The sequence below is a fragment of the Abramis brama genome, assembly GCF_963993115.1.
Source record: "Abramis brama genome assembly, chromosome: 25".
NCBI lineage: Eukaryota > Metazoa > Chordata > Actinopteri > Cypriniformes > Leuciscidae > Abramis > Abramis brama.
Window position 1 is genome coordinate 12,280,372 of NC_139987.1, and position 19,161 is coordinate 12,299,532.

Consider the following 19,161-nt stretch of genomic DNA (forward strand, 5'->3'; position numbering starts at 1 on the left):
AGATACAGTAGAGCGAGTGTAGATTATGGTGGAAATGAGAGTGCAGATTGTGTGAGAGATCATGACTTCAGGACAGAGACGAACACACACCAACCACTTTAGTGTACAGGTAATTATATTCATTTCTTTGATAAAAAAACAAGACAAAAAACATCACAGTTTGCACATTCAACCATTTTTTCTATGGTGTTTCTGGGAAGATCAGAAACTCAAGAGCAGCTCCAGCGTGTTTAGAGCTTCTTTGTGTTATTCTGATACCATTTGTGTTCTTCTGATACCATTATATAATTTTAAGTTAAAGTTACAGACATTAACTGACCATGTGTGTATGTTTTTGAATAATCATTACCCTGAGTCGTCCTCTTCATGAATGAAAAAACATAAAAAATATGTTTACTCAAGTTAGGATGGTCATTTTAAGGTTTGTCATTAAGTTAAGGATTGTTAAAGGGATTGTTCACCCAAAAATTCAAATTACCCCATGATTTACTCACCCTAAAGCCATCCTAGGTGTATATGATATTTACATTTACATCGGTTACTATTGTGGAGCATAATGGAATTAAATGAGTGCACTTGATAATGTCCACTATGGTTTTGGACACCACTACAAATGCCTCTCCCCTCAAATAGTGCACTATAAGGGGCGACACAGTAAGTGAAATCTTAATCCATCTATTTGCTCAAAATAAAGGATTCATTCAGGAACGAAACACCACTAATGTGTGTTTCTCTGAGAAGCGGAACGGTTTATTCTGTTTTGGCTTTATTTGGACCTACTTTTGTTGGCGGAGAAAAAATAAACAAAGTAACACTGTCCAAAATGTAAGTTCCACATTATTAACTTATAGGTCATTCAACTGTTGTTTAAACATGTTTGAATGCCTGTATCTGATGTTAATCTTGAACATTAGCTATAATGCGTGAGTATGATCTTTTTATCACAGTTTAAAGGCTGTCATTTATTTCTTGAGAAGTGCTGATGCAATTATCATATGTCTGGCACTTCTGTATCTGTCTAGTGCTGTGTGAACAGTAATAATGGCAAGAGACATACTGAACATCATTGATGTGTTCAGGAAGTGACTTCAGGAAGTCGCAGAGCAGCTGCAGTGTTGTTGTTGCTGGTCAGTCAAGATGGTGATGACAGAGGAATGTTTATTAACATCCTTCAAATTCTGCAGCGTTTCTATCAATTCTACACACAATTTTTTATATTATAAGGTTTACAAAATGATATATAAGACATATTAAATGTACACCCACAAGCACACCCACCCACGCACACAACATAGTGTAAAAGTGAGGTGGCTTTCCTTATAATAATACAGTTTAAAATGTCTGTATTGCAAAATAGTCATAGTCATTTTTTTATAACGTGCATAGATGTTCTTTACAGATGGTTCTAAACTTAAAGTCATCATGAAATCAAAATTGACATTTTTTATTTATTCTAAATTATTTATTCACACACATCTTTTTTTAATGCATATGTTCTCATAATCTTTAATCAAAATAACTTCCCCTCCCTCTTGCAGTGACATCTCTTTTTTTTCTCTGATGATGTGTTAACTGGCGCAAGGGTGGGACAACAATCACAGCAATAGCAAACCACAACCATCCAATCAATTCCAGATGGACAAATCATCAAGTCTACATTTTTTCTAGCTTGAGAAGCCGTTTCACTTGGATATACATCACAAAAAAAGAAGAAAAGACTATTGCAACTACTGTATGGCAACTGATCTAATGTCACACATTTTGTTTTCACACGTTGACCACTATATTTTTTTGTCTGACTTGTTAAACTCATCTACACAGGAACAAGGGAAAAAATTGTTTAAAGTTTGACGGTTAAAGAGAAGAAATGTTTGATACTATTTATGATGATGTGATCAGTGAGTCTGAGGGAATGAAGACAGATAGAGAGGAGATGACGGCAGTAATCTATGAGAGTGCAGATTGTGTGAGACATCATGACTTCAGGACAGAGACAAACACACACCAACCGCTTCAGCAGACAGGTGAGTACATTCATTTTTTTTGTTTTTATTTTTTTATAAAAACAGAGTTTGCACGTTCAGCCATTTAAAATTATATCTCTGGTGCTCAGGAAGAGATTGTGTGAAGTTGCCATGTTCTTCTGATGCTATGATAGGATTTTAAGTTAAAATTAGACAATAACTATAACCATTAGTCAATGTTTTTTGGATAATCACTAAACCTTCTCATAAAGGAGCAAATATGTTTACTCCATAATCTGATATCTGAAATGATTTTATTATCTGACCTGTACACTGACAACCTTAAACACTGAAGCACAGCGTCAGTCCATTGCTTGCCCTTTATCAATGTAGCAAACCTCAGATGAGGTCAGGTGTATTAGAGTGTCTGCTCAAATCAGAAAAAGAACTACAGAGAAACATCCAGCATTAGTGTGGTGTTATCATAACTGTTTCATGGAGGACCTGAGGCCTTCAAAGAAATGTTCATGAGAATGCTGCTGTATCTTTGTGTTGGTGGAGAAACAGTAAAACCACAAACAGTTTTTCTAAATACAATAGAATAAAGATACAAATAAAGAGAAATAAAGAGAAAAGTTTTTTTTAGGTCTAACACTAGTATTCAGAAATACTACAGAAACTGAATAAAGAAATCAAATGTAAAATAAAACTGGATAGTCTTTTAGTCCTGTATAAATTACTGTGAGGTGGCAGCCCCACCAACCGACTATCCTGCGGAGGGCTAACAACCCACCCAGGAGAAACCCTTTTGTTACGAAACCGATCAGAGAAAGTAGCCGGACTGCCCAACACGGTAACAGACCCCAGGCTGCCCCCGACCAACGAGTACGGATCAACCTTCGTCGCAGGACTCGAGTCGCCACATGGAATGTCCAGACACTCCTTCGCCCCGGAGCTGCCACCCTGCTGTCCCAAGAGCCCTGCCGCTATAACATCTCCTTGGCAGGGCTCTGTGAAGTTTGATGGCACGGCAATGGTGAAACAACAGCAGGCGACCATTGCTACCTCTGGAGTGGCCAGAGACGGACAGGCCTTTATGGTGTGGCACTTGCCATCCCAAAGGCCCTCTGCAAGTCCCTCATCAGCTGGACACCCCTGAGCGACAGATTACTGTCGGCCCGCTTTCGCAACCAACATGGCAAGATGACAGTAATCGTTGCTTATGCCCCCACTGATGTCGCTGATGAGGATGCGAAGGATGCCTTCTTTGACCAACTCCATCAGGCTGTTGGCCAAGCCTCACCACACGACATCCCCATCATCCTCACCGATGCCAACGCCACTCTATCTAGCAGTGATCGGTCCACAGGCTCACCTGTCGGCACAAGCTTTGCTGACAGGTCCACAAACGACAACGGTAACCGCCTACTCCTTCTCTGCCACCACAACAACCTCTGCGTTGCTGATACCTGGTTTCCCCAGAAGCTTATCCATCACTGGACATGGTACAGCCCAGATGGCAGAACCAGGAAAGCGCTGGACCATATCCTCATCTCTCGACGCTGGAAGCCGTTTGTCACCATCCGCCGTGTGTACCGAGGAGCAGAGCTTGGCAACACAGACCATCGCCTGCTGGTGGCCCAGCTCAAGTTAAAGCTGCGAGCCAACCAGCACACCAAGACTCAGCCTCGCCTGGACTCCTCCCTACTCAGTGATCCAAACATCGCCACAGACTTCACTTGCGCCATCCGCCGCACCTTTGATAACCTGGCTACCGACAAGGTGAACGACTGGCAGACCTTCAAGGAAAGTGTCATCCAGCCAGCTCACAATGTCTTCGGATGCTTTCGACCTTCCCCGAAAAAGCCTTGGATATCGGAGAGGACACTCAACATCATCGACCGGCGGCGTGAGGCCCGGCTCCAAGGTGACCTGGCGGAGTATCGGCGACTGAACCGCCAGCGCAATGTGGCTATAGCTGAGGATAGGGAGAAGTTCTGGCAAGCAGAAGCTATACACCTAGAGTCCGCGGCCAATAACAACAATATGAGCTGTGTCTTTAGTCTGCTGCGCCAAGCCCGTAATGGCCCACGCATCAAGACCGCCCTGGTGAAAGATTCTGATGGCAACCTTATAGCAACTGAAGCAAACTGCCTCGAACGCTGGAAAGAGTACTTCAGCCTCCTTCTGCAGCACGGTACCTCCCCGGCAGATCCCGCCATCTCATCGGCCGCTAACGCTGCAGCCCCTAGTGCTGTCTGCAGTACAGATAACCACTGTGCAATAACCACTGAGATGCTAAAATCAGGCGGTGAAAGCATCATCGTGTGGCTTACCCACATATTCAATGAGGTGTGGGAGACAGAGAGGCTTCCCAGCGACTGGACCAGAGGAGTCATCTTGCCCTTCTGGAAACGTAAGGGTGACAGGCTAGTCTGCGGCAACCACAGAAGCATTACCCTTCTCTCCATCCCCGACAAGCTCTTTACCAGGATCTTGCTCACTCGTGCTCTCCCAGCCATCAGAAGCAGCCGCCGTCCCCAGCAGGCTGGCTTCATGCCTAACCGCTCCACAACAGACCAGATCTCCGCCGTTCGCTTGCTGATAGAGAAGACCTATGAATTCCGTAAAGATCGCCATCTTTACATCGGGTTCATAGATCTGAAGGCTGCCTTTGACACCGTCTGCCACACTTCACTGTGGAGTATCCTACATGCCCTTGGATCACCACCCAAGATCGTTGCCCTGTTCAAGGTGCTTTATAGCAACGCTCAGAGCTGTGTCCGCATCAACGGCAGAGACTCAGACTGGTTTCCCATCTCCAGTGGCGTTCGCCAGGGCTGCGTGGCTGCTCCTGACCTCTTCAACTGCATCATTGACCATCTGATGTCCAGGGTTTGTGAGCGGGTCCCCGGAGTGTCCTTTGGCAGTTACCACCTGACTGACCTGGAGTACGCTGACGACACCATCCTGCTCAGCACATCCTACAGCCAGCTGAGAGACGCTCTGGGCATATACAGTGAAGAGGCTGAGAAGCTTGGCCTCCAGGTGAGCTGGACGAAAACCAAGTTCATGTATGTCGGTGACAGACCACATCCACCTTCCCTGCGGCTCAGCAATGACATTGTAGAGCCTGTCAAGAACTTTGTGTATCTGGGATCCATAGTGACAGACAATCGGGACCTAAAACCAGAGATTCAGGGCTCTTCTGGTCTGTCAGAAGAGCCCTGGCTGCGTCAGCCCTGCAGTCTCTCTGGAAACCACTCTGGCAGCACCAGACCATCTCACGCAAGACGAAGCTCCGGATTTACAACTCAGCAGTACTCTCCATCCTGCTTTATGGCTCGGAGACTTAGCCCTTAAATAAGACACTGGCAGCAAGATTAGATGGCTTTGATAGCAGGGCTCTCAGAACCATCGAGAACATCAGGTGGCCCCAGCGGGTCTCCAATCGAGTGCTTAGAGCCTGCACGTGCCAGCCCAGAGCATCCTGCCTGGCTGCGCAACGTCGCACCCGCTGGTTCGGCCATGTCCTCCGCCTCCCTCCTGACCATCCGACGAGAGCCATTCTCCAGTTTGATCCGAGGGCTGCAGGCTGGAGACGACCACGAGGTAAACCCCGCACCCGATGGCTTGACGTCCTTGCGGGCGACCTCCAACAACATGGAGTTGCTGTGGAGGATGCAGAGCAGCTGGCACAAGACCGTCAGCACTGGAAACAACTGGTTCATCTGGTCGGCTCAATGCACAGGGATGGGACGCCCCCCCTACCCATCGCAGGAGCCAAAATAGAATAAAAATAGAAATAGATAAATTACATACATAGGCGATTAATCGTGATTCCTTACATCTTTATCGCTATCTTTTGTTGTTTTATCAACATAAATGACAGACATATATTAGGCTGCTGTCACTTTAAGAGCTAGTGTCACTTTAAAAGCTAGTGCATGGATCCATTATACTGTTTTCATTTTGTTGAAGCGTGTTTTCTAGGGATGTGACGAGATCTCGCGAGACTAAAATGTCACAAGATTTCTCGTCGAGTGAAAAGCTGTCTCGCGATATCGCCACTGCTACATTCACCACTGTCGTTTTGCTGTTTTTATAAAAATAAAAACCATTGTAATTGTAAACTATTGTAAATGACTGATCTGCTCATACAGCACGAGTTGCACAATTCACTGATTGCGTGATGATGGCAGAGGATTCGTTGCGCAACAGAGCCTAAGCGTCTGATAAATGTCTTATCTTGTAGAATGCGCTCAGCACTGCCGCTCCATGGAGTACGTGTGATCACGAATTTAAAAGTGAAAGTAAAACACGAGCTCCCTGATGCGCGCAAATTAGGCTACATACAACAGCCTGTCTCCCAATACAAACCTATCTCTGGACTGTGTGGTTGTGGCTCTGGTCTCTGTTTTGGTCTCTGTTTGCACTTTGAATATTGAGAGAGTACTTTGATTATGGTTGCACTAGCACTTATTGTTTGCACTTAATAATACTAAGAAAAAACTGTTTATTTTTCTTATTTATACTGTTTTTATTTCTGTTTAATTTGTGGAAAATTCAATTAGGTCTTCAATTAGAAGTTTGCGGCAATACCATTGTTGTCTTTCAAAGCATTTGATAATTCATACTCATAAAGTAGAGCTGAAATAACATTCATTACAAGATTATTAGTTAAAACATTTCAAAATGCACATTCAGACTATTTTTACAGTCATGAAATTTGTCATTGAGGATTTCTATAAAATAGTTCTCGTGAACCCAATGTCGTGTCTCGTCTCGTCTTGTGAGATAAGTGTCTCGTCACATCCCTAGTGTCTTCGGGGCGGCAGTGGCTCAGTGGTTCATGTAGATTGTCTACAAACCGGAAGGTTGGTGGTTCAATCCCCGGTTCCACCTGACCAAGTGTCGAGGTGTCCTTGAGCAAGACACTTAACCCCAGCTGCTCCCGACGAGCTGGATCGCCTTGCATGGCTGACACCGCCGTCGGTGTATGAATGAGTGAGTGAATGGGTGAATGTGAGGCAATATTGTAAAGCGCTCTGGTGGCCATTGGGTCTGTGAAAGCGCTATATAAATGCAGTCCATTTACCATTTACCATTTCTCAGGTTACTGATGTACTTACACCGGTTTATGCACTATTGTAACCTAATTTTCCTAGCATGCACATTAAGGAAATTATATTTTATTTCAGAACAACTTTTTCAAAAATTAATGCACTTTAAAAAGTGAATGTCATTTCATTTCAATAAAATATGCAATGCTTGATTTGGTTTATATTTGCTTATTGTTCTCGCTTGCGCCCTCTTGTGGGCATATGAGACAATACAGTGCTTTTTTCCTGTAACATAAGTATTGCCTTTAGAATTCCAATTTTGCTAATATCTAAGAAAGAAATTTGAATTTAGCTTTTCAGCCATTTTGACAGCCCTACTGTGGAGGAGCACTTATTAGCTATTTTCACTCCCTAATATCTATTTTTTCACTTGTTGAATATCTACTGCTGCCCTCAAATGTAAGTCTGGAATGGAGCCCTGTGAACTGCACATTGTAATTTCTGTAAGTTAAGTCTATTTATTACCAAGGTATTTGTCGGTAATACAGTCAAAAATCAAGGTACTGATTCTTGAAGCACACACACACACACACACACACACACACACACACACACACACACACACACACACACACACACACACACACACACACACACACACACACACACACACACACACTCTTGAACATCTATCTTTATGAGGACATTCATTGACACAATGCAATCTCTAGCCGCTTACCCATCACAACTAAGTGCCTAACCCGAAACCCTTACCCTAAACCTACCCTTAACCTAATTATAACCTTATCCCTAAAACCAAGTCTTGACCCTCACACAGGCCTTTAAAGGGGTCTCAGAAAGTGAGGACCGGCCAAACTGTCCCCACTTTACTCTCTTTGTCCTCACTCCAATGGTCTAAAACTCAAACTGGTCCTCACAAAGATAGTTGTACAAGTACACACCCACGCGCACACACACACGCACACACACACACACACACACACACACACACACACACACACACACACACACACCACACACACACACACACACACACACACAGAAGAATAACACACACCAATACAGGAAAGATAGCACAGGACAGGAGCGATGGCAACAAACACACTTGTGCCATCTTTGATCGAAAAAGGCATATAAACACTTCAATCATATATTTATTCCACTCTGACAAAGTGCGCATGTGCATTTTTGGGGAGCTTAAAGGGATACTTGAGGATTTAGCATTAAGCTTTGTATCAGTAGAAAACCTGTAGTATTTTCAAATTACCATGCTTTCCTCCCTCATATCCCCCTGAGACGAGAGATTTATGTATTTTTTGTCTGGAAAAAATCCTCCGATGACGCAAAAATCGTCATTTTGCGTCATCGGAGGATTTTTTGGCCAGAGGCTAGAGACTACAGCCAGTAGTAGGAGCTAGTTCCGCATGTGTTCAACCCGCCCATAGAGGGTGGGATCTCACTCACAGAATGTACAAACAGTGTCAGCCATCATTTATTTGGAAGCTAAGCTAACAGGTTCTTATTCTGTGGAGAAAGCTGAGTAGTAGGGGTTATACATCCTCTTTTTCCCGTACATGTCCGGCCATCGAGATCGTCCAAATTGTCCGGGACTCAGCTTTTGCTTTCTGCGGTCGCCATTCATTGTTTACATGCACACCTTTTGTTTCAATCTAACTGAATTCATTCCGATTGGTGAAACTGAATGTAGTGTTTACATGAACGCTAAACAAGTGATCGGTTGATGTGCGTTTTACCATTGCTAAGAAAATACCCGCTCCTCCGTGAGAGATGCGAGACCGGTGCGTCTCACAGGTGCCGCTCATCAGTAATCACGCCACCGGCCTTGCGTCGTTCTCCCGCGGCCCTAGCCTCGTCCTGCTCGACACAGTAAACATAATGAACGGCGACTGTAGAACGCAAAAGCCGAATCCCGGACATTTTGTGCGATCTCAAAAACCCGGGCAGACTTGTCACTCACTAGTAGCTTAGCTTTGTTGTTTAACTGCTCTCTAACCGGTAGGCGTGGCTTGGGAGTGGCCTCCTAGGGCAGCGAAGGAAGTGCATTCTGGGAGTTGTTGTCTTTCATCCACATGAGCCAAAAATACATTTTCTGGCTTTTCTCAGTCTAGAAGGCTCCAAATTCAAAAATAATTTCACATTTCTACTACATAAATGACCCAATTTAAATACACATTCATCTTTCCAGCGGTGAAGTATCCCTTTAAGAGTTCATGTTGACAACGTTGCACGACATGAATATATTGATGTCAAAAACAATGAAATTGAGAGATTTTAGGTAGAGCTGCAAAATTAATCATTAAAAGATCGTGATCTCGATTCAAACACCCACTTGATTTCATTTCTAAATGACAACGATTCTGCTATGTGTATTACGGTGTGTGTCCATTGGCGCGGAGCGAGCGTGAAGCTCAACTTCCATAGGAATGAATTGCGTCAGTGGACACGTGACGCCTGTTTCACATCGCAAGCATCAGCGGAGTTCAATTATCATTATCATTAATTATCATTAACGATAATGTGTGGTTGAAAAGACTGTTTGTGAAGTGCTGTTTCATACTGTACATTTACATGGCAGCTGCTCTCTCCGGATGAGTGGCAGCGCAAACACAGATTTGAATGTTGCTGTGATTTGATGTCACTGATATGGGCAGCGACAAAACACGTGCTGCTCACGCTCAGCTGACGCTTGAGATGTGAAACCATTTAAATCAAAGACTTTAGGGACTTTGGTTAACCTTTGAGAGTACGATGATCACACTGCAACATTCAAATCTGTGTTTGCGCTGACGCTGATCCGGAGAGAGCAGCTGCCATGTTAATGTACAGTATGAAGCAGCGCTTCACAGACATTCATTTCAACCACACATTGTCGTTATTTATATTACAAACATTCAAAATAACAGGGGATAAAAGTGGCCTGGGATAAAAGTTTGGGTATTTAAATGTCTACGGTAGAGATCAAAATAAGAGAAATTCATCTTTTGAAAGTATTTTGACACGTGTTAGGCCTATGTATTACTTATAGTTACACCAGGAGGTGTCAACGAGTGTTTGTCATTAAATCATCCATTTAAAAGATTTATTCACAGATGCTGATTAATCCAATAACAATAGGCCTTTATGACTGAGACATTGACTCCATTTAAATTATTATTTTTAAATATTTCATTCACATTAATATATTTTTCAAATAGACTAAAGCAATGAACATTTTGTCAGAACCACTAGTTTGCATGTTACTTTGTTTATTTATTTATTTATTTATTTTTTCAGAATCATGGGAGAATCGCAATCTCCATTTTACACACACACACACACACATACACACACACACAAAAATCTTAATACTCAATTTATCCAGAATTGTGCAGCTCTAATTGCTTCATTGAAAAAAATTCTAACGAATTTGTGTGCACTGGAAGAGTTTGGCCACACACATACTGTGAGTTTGTCATTTGTGCTGTGCATTGGGATACGTAAATAATGGTGTTAAAAATAACCACAATTCTTAGAGAATAATCAGAATAATGAAAATGACAGAAAATGAGTGAAAAGGTTTGCTCGTGTCATGTAAACATCTTACTGCGATTAAGTTCCTATTATTGGAAATAATAACATTATTGGGGAACATAAAAACATAGTCAGGGAGTTAAACTGAAGAAACTGGTTTTTAAAATTATACATTTTTCAAATCAGTTCCATGACCTAAATCAACTGATTCACTGAAAATACATGTTCCTCACACAAAACTATATGACTAAAGACTTTTCGACTGCCTTAATGGCACTTTTTCTACCGAATTTGAGGTGTATTACTGATTGTACATGCTCATTGAAAGTGTCATTCTGTATCAGCTTCATTTTGTTAATGAAGTTCAAAACCATTATAGCTTCCTAGATCATTGCACTTCACGTGACTTTACAGTTTTCAGATCAGTTCTGTTCTCAGTGGCATGTGAATGACATTTAAAAGAAGCATCGCAACCAATAATTCAGTTACATTTTCTGATCAATTTAAGTTGAATTAAGACTTTTCAATCATGTATAATTTTCCTGTGCTAATTTGAAACCACACTACCACAATATAGTGCCCTTTTGTTGTTATGAAAATTAATATTAACAGACAGGATGTCACATGCTCTTGTACTGTGAAGTACTTTGCCACACATTGCCCTCGTGTACTAAAATTAGAGTCTCAAAAGCAGAGGACTACAGAGTACAAATGCACACAGACAGTTGTCGTCATTTACATCCATGGCTAAGCAAGCAAACATGTCTCAAATGCCTGTTTATGGCAATATAAACACTGCTGGATCATGGGGTATGAACAGACAAACAAACAAACAGAAAGAAACCAAACACCTCAACACACAGGTACAAATACAAACACAGTTTCTGAAGTTTTGTAGAAATTAAGAAATATTTATCTTCATGTCTGCCATTTTCAGGAAGTGATTCTGTGAGGAACAGAATCTCCAGAGCAGCTGCAGTGTGTTTGGGGCTGCTGTGTGTTCTTCTGCTGACTGCAGTCATAGTGCTGTGTGTTCACATCTATACAAAGAGCACAAACTACACAGAAGAGAGAGATCAGCTACTGACCAACAATACCAGCCTGATAGAAGAGAGAGATCAGCTACTGACCAAGATCAACAACCTCACAGAAGAGAGAGACCAGCTAATATTCAAGAACAGAGAACAGCTAAGAAATGATCTTCAGAGTTATGGTAAAGTTTCTAGTTATTTGCTATACATCTATACTTTTTTAAAGCATGATAGAGTTGGGTTGTGCTCTCAGTAACTTTCAGGGTTCATAATCTATGAGTTTACTATCTGTTATAAGTTACTGACAGGTGAGTGTAATGGGAATGAAGAGCTAACAGCTAAACTGGTTGTTTACAGGTGGATGGACTTACTATAAATCCATTTTTTACTTCATGTCGAATGAGAAGAAGAACTGGACTGAGAGCAGAAGAGACTGTACAGAGAGAGGAGCAGATCTGATCATCATAAACAACAGAGAAGAACAAGTGAGTGAGAGATTGTGTGTGTGTGACAGCTAAATAAGAGATGGACAGATGAAATGCATCTTTTGTCTGTTTATGATATAAATGTGCAACTGTTTCATTTGTTCAGGATTTTGTTAACAACATGATTGGTTCTGCTGCAGTCTATATTGGTCTGACTGACAGTGATGTGGAGAACACATGGAAATGGGTTGATAACAGCACACTGACCTCTGGGTGAGAAAACACTGAACTGATTAATATCTAATAAATGATTTTCACAGTCAGTATCATATCACACAGACAGCAGCACTGAACATCTAATGCTGATCTGTAGTTTCAGCTTCTGGGGCACTTCAGCTGGATATCCAACAGAGCCTAATGGAGGTACAGCAGAGAACTGTGCTGTGACTGCGGATCGTAACCAAAGGTGGCCAACTTTATCCGGATGGCTTGATGTTACATGTAATTCACCTTTTCAATGGATCTGTGAGAAGAGTATTTCACCACTCACACTGCCATAGGAACATCACACACCTGTTTAACAGAACAAAACTTTTGTAATAATTGATTATCATCTAAAGCAGTGTGTCTCAACCTTGTTCCTGGAGGACGTCCCACTGATTTATATAAATGACTGGATTGATGTCATAAAAAGTGAAGCCACCATCCAGCCGTATTAGTATTCCCTAGTATTTTAATTCACATTCTATTAAATTAAAATGAAATCATAGAATTTTAATGAGAAAACATTACCTAGCGAGTATCCCTTCTTACAACGCAAACATCCTAAACATTTAAATGTTTTTTTTTTTTAAGTTTATTAAAAGTTACGTTCATCTTCATTACAGTAGATCATTTCAGATCAGCTGATGGACGAGACTCCTCAACATTTGTTTTGCAAATAACAAAATGATTCTTCAGAAATCACAGATTTATGTTTTGTAGGGCTTACGCATACAACTTAATTCGCCATGTACAGTTATTCACTAGGGTTGTAATTATATGTAGATGTAATTATGTTGTGTGATATAATATAGGCCTAGGTTTTTTTCATACAATAACTATAAATGATTCAACAGTGTTTGCATTAACAGCATGCATTTCGAAGCAGTAAAGATAACGACTTAAATGTGGGTTCAATGAAAAATAAGATAGAGCTGAAGTCTTCAGGATAGTGACCATCCAATAGAGCCCTGGCCACTCCCACTGAATGTCTGACCATTACCGCCGCTCCCACAACATGAGCTCCACTCGCGCTCGCACCCGCAAACATTCTGTTACAGCTTGTAGAAATTGTGAAAAAATGACACAAGTAATTTTTAAATAAAAAAAAAACGTTTAAATAAACTGACCATAAGATGATGTAATGCTAGTCCACAAATGACAAACGCATTCGGCCATCTTTTTTATTAGCCTTATAAAACTGTAGCAACTGTTAAAACAAATTTAAACATATGCGTAACAACTCACACACAACCAACCATAATAGTTAAACTCTGGTAACCTAAAAAGGCATAATAGTTCATTGAATAACTTATAAAACAAATAAATATTAAACAAATGAAATATAAAACAAACTAAATAAGAAATAAAATAAATAGGAAATAAATAATACTAAACAATCACTTGGCCTAGCCTGCTATGAATGAAGAAAATGTTACTAATTGACTGAGGTGAACTTTATTTGTTGACTCCTTTCTTGTTAAGCGGCAAATCGCAGGACCAGCTTTGTATTATTTGATCACCCACTTCCACCTGCAGCAAAGGTAAAACCACCCGCTCTCGCGAGATTTGCGTTGGGTCTCAATAAAGCCCTCTACCCTCTAGAAGCAGGACTGGGCACCCCTGATCTAAAGTAAATACAGTGCTTTACAAACACATCATTTACCTGATAAACATTAAAGTTCATCTAAAAATAAAGATTAAATTTGAATTTTTTTTTTTTCAGATGCAAACCTATTATAAAAGCATCATCATAAATAATGAACTATCTCTTCAAGTATTGTGTTGAGAAAATTTGCTTGTTGAAGTTTTGGCAGCTTTTTGTTTTATTGTTATTCTGCAATAAACTAAATTTAAAATAAAACATCTTATTTGAATACACATATCTACTCATTGTTTATTACTAAAACATTTTTTTCCCTCCACATTTTATAAGAAATCAAGACTATGACAGCACACAAATGGAAATGTGATAATTATTGAAAACAATTAAAAAAATACGCTAGCCGCGTGAAAAAACGCTTTGGTGGACACACGGCCTAAGTAGATAATGCCTATGAATAATACTTTTCATTAAATCAATGTCCAAATATTGCTTCCCAGATAATGTGATTTTCAGGCTGTAAAACTGAAGTAATTTCAAGGGCTGAAAATATGAAGACATAGGATTTGAACAGAAATATTTTACAGGCCTTGGTTTTGGGACACATTCTTGATATAGACAAGGTTTGAAAAAAATCTGAGACAGTGCAACAACAACCTGTTATTCCATTTTAACCCAGAAGACTCTGACAGTGCACAGGCACCTGAGAGTTACTAAAAGCTCCAAATGCTTCGGGAAAAACTGCATTTTGGATGAGTTTTGATTTGATTACCACAACAAACAATGAGCCTGAACTCTTCAACAGTGGATGTTATTCTTTTTCTTCACTACAGTCGTGAATAAACAGTGAATAAACAGTGAATGATGACCAATGTACATGTATAACATCACTCAGGTGAACAGAGTTTTTAAATATTTTTTTATTATTGGTGTTATAACATTAGCCAGTTGTCCAAGAGTTCTTTGAAACATTGTTCTTTAGTAAAGTAACTTAACATTGCTGCTGGATCACATAGCTTGGCTATATAATATTCTCTACTGCATGCTTATGCTTCTCTGTAATGAACAGTCTGTATTAATATTTGTGGGCATTATTGGTAGTTATGTTTGAGGCCTATAATAAAAGTTTACCTCTTAGTAGCATGTGTGTGTGTGTGTGTGTGTGTGTGTGTGTGTGTGTGTGTGTGTGTGTGTGTGTGTGTGTAGCAGAGACAGCAGGCATCAGTGAGAGCTTAAAGTGATATTGATGTTGGTCTCGGCCGGGTCGGGTTCGGGCTGAAAAATTGCAGACGTTGTCGGGCTGGGGTCGGGTTAGGACTTAGGGCTGGATTTTTTTGGCCCGAGCAGGGCTCTACAATGAATGAATCAATGTCTTCTGAAGTGAAACGATAATTGTTTGTCACCTGCACTTGAATGTGAGGGTTGAGTTTCAAGCTTGACGTAAATGAAACATGAAGCGTGACAAAAGCATGCAGAGAAACTCATGATAAAAGTCATGAGGAAGTCGGATGCCGTCAGATTTTTAAAAACAAAAATGACAAAATACAAACAATAACAGATAATAACAAAGAGAAAAATCACAAGAAACCAAGAATGACAGTTCTACCAGAAAGACTCAGGAGGCAAGACACATGTAGGGAAACTTCACCAAAAAAAAAAAAAAAATTAAAAAAAATTATATTTATATATATATGTATGTATATATATATATATATATATATATATATATATATATATATATATATATATGTGTGTGTATGTATATAAAAGTTACAAAGTAAAAAAGTATATACTGTATATATATATATATATATATATATATATATATATACTGTATATATATTTTTTTTTTATAATAATAAAATACATCAAACAATATCTACCTTTTGACTCTCCTTGCTATAGTTTTGGAGTCTTTACTTTTGAGAATGTCACTCAAAAAAAAAAAAAAAACCTCTAAAAATGCCTTTAGGGCTGAAAGGGTTAAGGCTCAAATCCTGCAATCCATCTCCTATATCACAGGGACCTTTAGCCCCATCTAACCACAGTTTGGACCAGCAGAAGAAAGTAGAATTGTTCTAAATTGTTTTGGTCACACCTTAGATTAGGGTCCAATTCTCACTAACTAACTATTAACTATGACTTTTGCCTAAATAAACTCCTAATTGCTTCTTATTAATAATTAGTAAAGTAGTTGTAAAGTTTGGGTAGGATTAAGGGATGTAAAATATGGTCATGCAGAACAAGGCAATAATATGTGTTTTTCAAGTACTAATAAACAGCCAATATCCTAGTAATATGCATGTTAATAAGCAACTAAATAATAGTAAGAATTGGACCCTAAACTAAAGTGTTACGAACGGATGGACGGATGGTCAATCCGATAAATACATTTCCAGACAGATGTATAGATGGATTCACACTGTAGTGCAAGTAAGAAATTGAAATTATATTGATATAAAAGTTAACTTACAAGATAAAAAAATAAACAACAAAAAAAAAACAACCTTTATCTGTATCCTTCACCAAAACATGTTTATATAAGCAGACAGGATATGACTGCTCAGTGTGGTCACATTGCTGTAGATAAAGTTCAGCTTCTAAAAGCATCAGTACACAGCAGCGTCCACACGAGTAACTTACACAATGGACTCTAAAAGACAGAAAATCTGCAAGAAGACTCATGTCAAAAGTGGCATTGAAGTACGAGAAGATGGCGAGGAGATGATCACTGATGCCAACAGAGACACAACAAGCCGTCATGATCTCAGGACAGAAACAGAGAACTCAGACACCGCAACACATCAAACACTTCAAGACACAGGTACTAAGACTCATTTCATTATAGTAACATAACTAACATGCACATTTAAGTCTAATGAGTGATTAAGAAATATTTATCTTCATATCTGTGATCTACAGGAAGTGTTTGTGTGAAGATCAGAAGCTCCAGAGCAGCTGCAGTGTGTTTGGTGTTGCTGTGTGTTCTTCAGCTGACTGCAGTCATAGTGCTGTGTGTCAAACTCAGTAAAATTATCGAACAGTTTAAGATCAAGTACAGTAACCTCACAGAAGAGATAGACGGGTTAAAGACCAGAAAAACAATCTTGGACAAGAATATTATTAATTTATTAAATGATAATGAAACCCTGATTGTAAAAAAACAGGAATTTCAAAAGGAGATGAAAGAACTTTGGCGTGAAATGGGTAATACAAAACTACACTAAAACTACACAAATATTCAATATTAAAAGAATATAGTTTATATGTTTTGGGTATAACCTGTTATAAGTAAGTTGTGTCAGTCAGTGTGGATGGGGGGAAAAGGGGCTAATTGTTGTACTGGTTGTTTTTACAGATGGATGGAAGTGCTATCAATCTAGTCTTTACTTCATCTCCAAAGAGAAAAATAACTGGACTGAGAGCAGAAGAGACTGTACAGAGAGAGGAGCAGATCTGATCATCATAAACAACAGAGAAGAACAAGTAAGTGAAAGCGAATGTTTGTTTGTGACCATAATCAAGTACTAAATTATAGTTTGCAGTGACAAAGTCTGAGAAAACCTTCAAGGTAATTCTGAGTAGAGTATGCAAGCGGTGTGACGCTCCGCTCAATCTTCAGCTCTATGCCAGTGCGCTCCACTTAATCGCTCAGAATGATCACTAACAGACTACACCGCTGCAAAGTTATTTCAAAATTCGTTTTACCCCTAAACAAAGAAAGAAAAATCCTTTCGCTGTTGGTACATCACCAAATGAATCTTTGCTAACTCTTTCTCCACACTCCCTTTCAATTTCTTCCTCTTCATTCTTAACTTTGAAGATTACTGTGCATTTTGTTATACAACTTAATTAAAACAATATTTGAACTCCATAACCTTAGACCTATTCACATATTCTCGAATCATATCACAAAGATCATTCTGGGCTGAGCGAGAGGCCCTGAGCGAACTGAGCACCGCTCTGCTCGTATGCTCTGATTCAGAGACATATTTATGTAGAAAACTGATTCATAAATTAAACAAACACTAAAACAATTAGTTTTCATTTAGGGGTATGGGTTTTGGTTATAAAGTATATTTGTTGATTCATTAGGAGTTTTTAAAAAGAGTTCCTGGTGGTACTGAAGTCTGGACTGGTCTGACTGACAGTGATGTGGAGGGCGCATGGAAATGGGTTGATAACAGCACACTGATCTCTGGGTGAGAAAACACTCCTCTAAAGCCACATCCACCAAACTCGGCACAGGCTTACAGCCTGTTCTGACTTTATCTGTCTGTCTATCTATCAGCTATTCTGTAATCTTTCCATCCAAAACCACCAACTACAAAAATACTGGAAATGCCTGAGCAACCACATAACATGTCTTGGTAACTGATCAGAACACTTCAGCTACACCTTTGTAATCACACAGTACATCATACCAACCAACTACAACCACCCAAAACACCATAGCAATGCCAAACAAACACCTTGAGCAACTACGTACAATCATTCTGTATATCTGTGTGACTATACGGCCATTAAAACTATATATATATATATATATAAATAATTTAAAATGGTCAGCATCATATCACACAGAAAGCAGCACTTAACATATACTGCTGATCTGTTGCAGGCTCTGGAGGGATGGAGAACCCCTTGCTAACACTGGCGATGAGGATTGTGCAATAAATATGTCATCAGGGTTGGCTGTTAATTCATGTAATAAAAACTTTAAATGGATCTGTGAGAAGAACTAATTTTAATTTAAATTGCTATGAAGGAGTGTTACAACATGTTTGTCTCATTTCGCTTTTTGTTCTGAAACACAGTTATACAAGTTCCCATGTAATAAATCATCTTTATCATTAAAACAATGAGTACATTTATTTATGATTCTATTATGTTTTGTAAGTGATACATGTGTGCAGCTTCTCACAATTAAAGCTGAAGTGTGTAAAAGGCCTCACATTACTGAATGTGTTTATATACATTAACTCAAAAAATTGAGTGAATTCGGGGGTGACTATTTTTGTCCTTGAATTTTGTCTGGTGAGATTAGTGATGCAGAGACTACACACTTCACATTTAAGAGGAATCAATAATTTGAACCATTCAAAAAAAAAAAAAAAAAATGAAATGTGAAAAAAATGTGATTGCATTTATATCAAAAGCCTTAACAACATGACTAGTTTTTCTAGTAGTTGACATATATATATATATATATATATATATATATATATATATATATATATATATATATGTACTGTATGTAGA

The 19,161-nt window shown here is 39.5% G+C and overlaps 3 protein-coding genes across 10 annotated transcripts in view; 2 read left to right on the forward strand and 1 right to left on the reverse strand.

Moving 5' to 3' along the window:
* The window catches only part of cadm2a (cell adhesion molecule 2a), a 467,971-nt gene that overhangs the window by 179,311 nt on the left and 269,499 nt on the right, over positions 1-19,161 (reverse strand). The window lies entirely within an intron of this gene.
* On the forward strand, positions 1,512-14,989 carry LOC311076640 (uncharacterized protein). 2 transcript variants are annotated; one of them, XM_084104984.1, is made up of 6 exons: positions 1,516-1,732; positions 1,822-2,024; positions 11,517-11,792; positions 11,968-12,095; positions 12,202-12,308; positions 12,409-14,989. In XM_084104984.1, exons 2-6 carry the CDS (start codon positions 1,868-1,870, stop codon positions 12,593-12,595), a joined length of 855 nt encoding a protein of 284 aa, XP_083961110.1. In that variant the 5' UTR covers positions 1,516-1,732; positions 1,822-1,867; the 3' UTR covers positions 12,596-14,989. The 2 variants fall into 2 exon arrangements, with proteins under 2 accessions (XP_083961111.1, XP_083961110.1); XM_084104985.1 differs by having other exon boundaries at positions 1,512-2,024.
* LOC311076629 (C-type lectin domain family 17, member A-like) lies at positions 16,430-18,849 on the forward strand. Of its 2 annotated transcripts, XM_084104964.1 has the most exons (5): positions 16,432-16,723; positions 16,822-17,106; positions 17,258-17,385; positions 17,995-18,101; positions 18,521-18,849. In XM_084104964.1, exons 1-5 carry the CDS (start codon positions 16,546-16,548, stop codon positions 18,642-18,644), a joined length of 822 nt encoding a protein of 273 aa, XP_083961090.1. In that variant the 5' UTR covers positions 16,432-16,545; the 3' UTR covers positions 18,645-18,849. The 2 variants fall into 2 exon arrangements, with proteins under 2 accessions (XP_083961091.1, XP_083961090.1); XM_084104965.1 differs by lacking the exon at positions 17,995-18,101 and having other exon boundaries at positions 16,430-16,723; positions 18,521-18,697.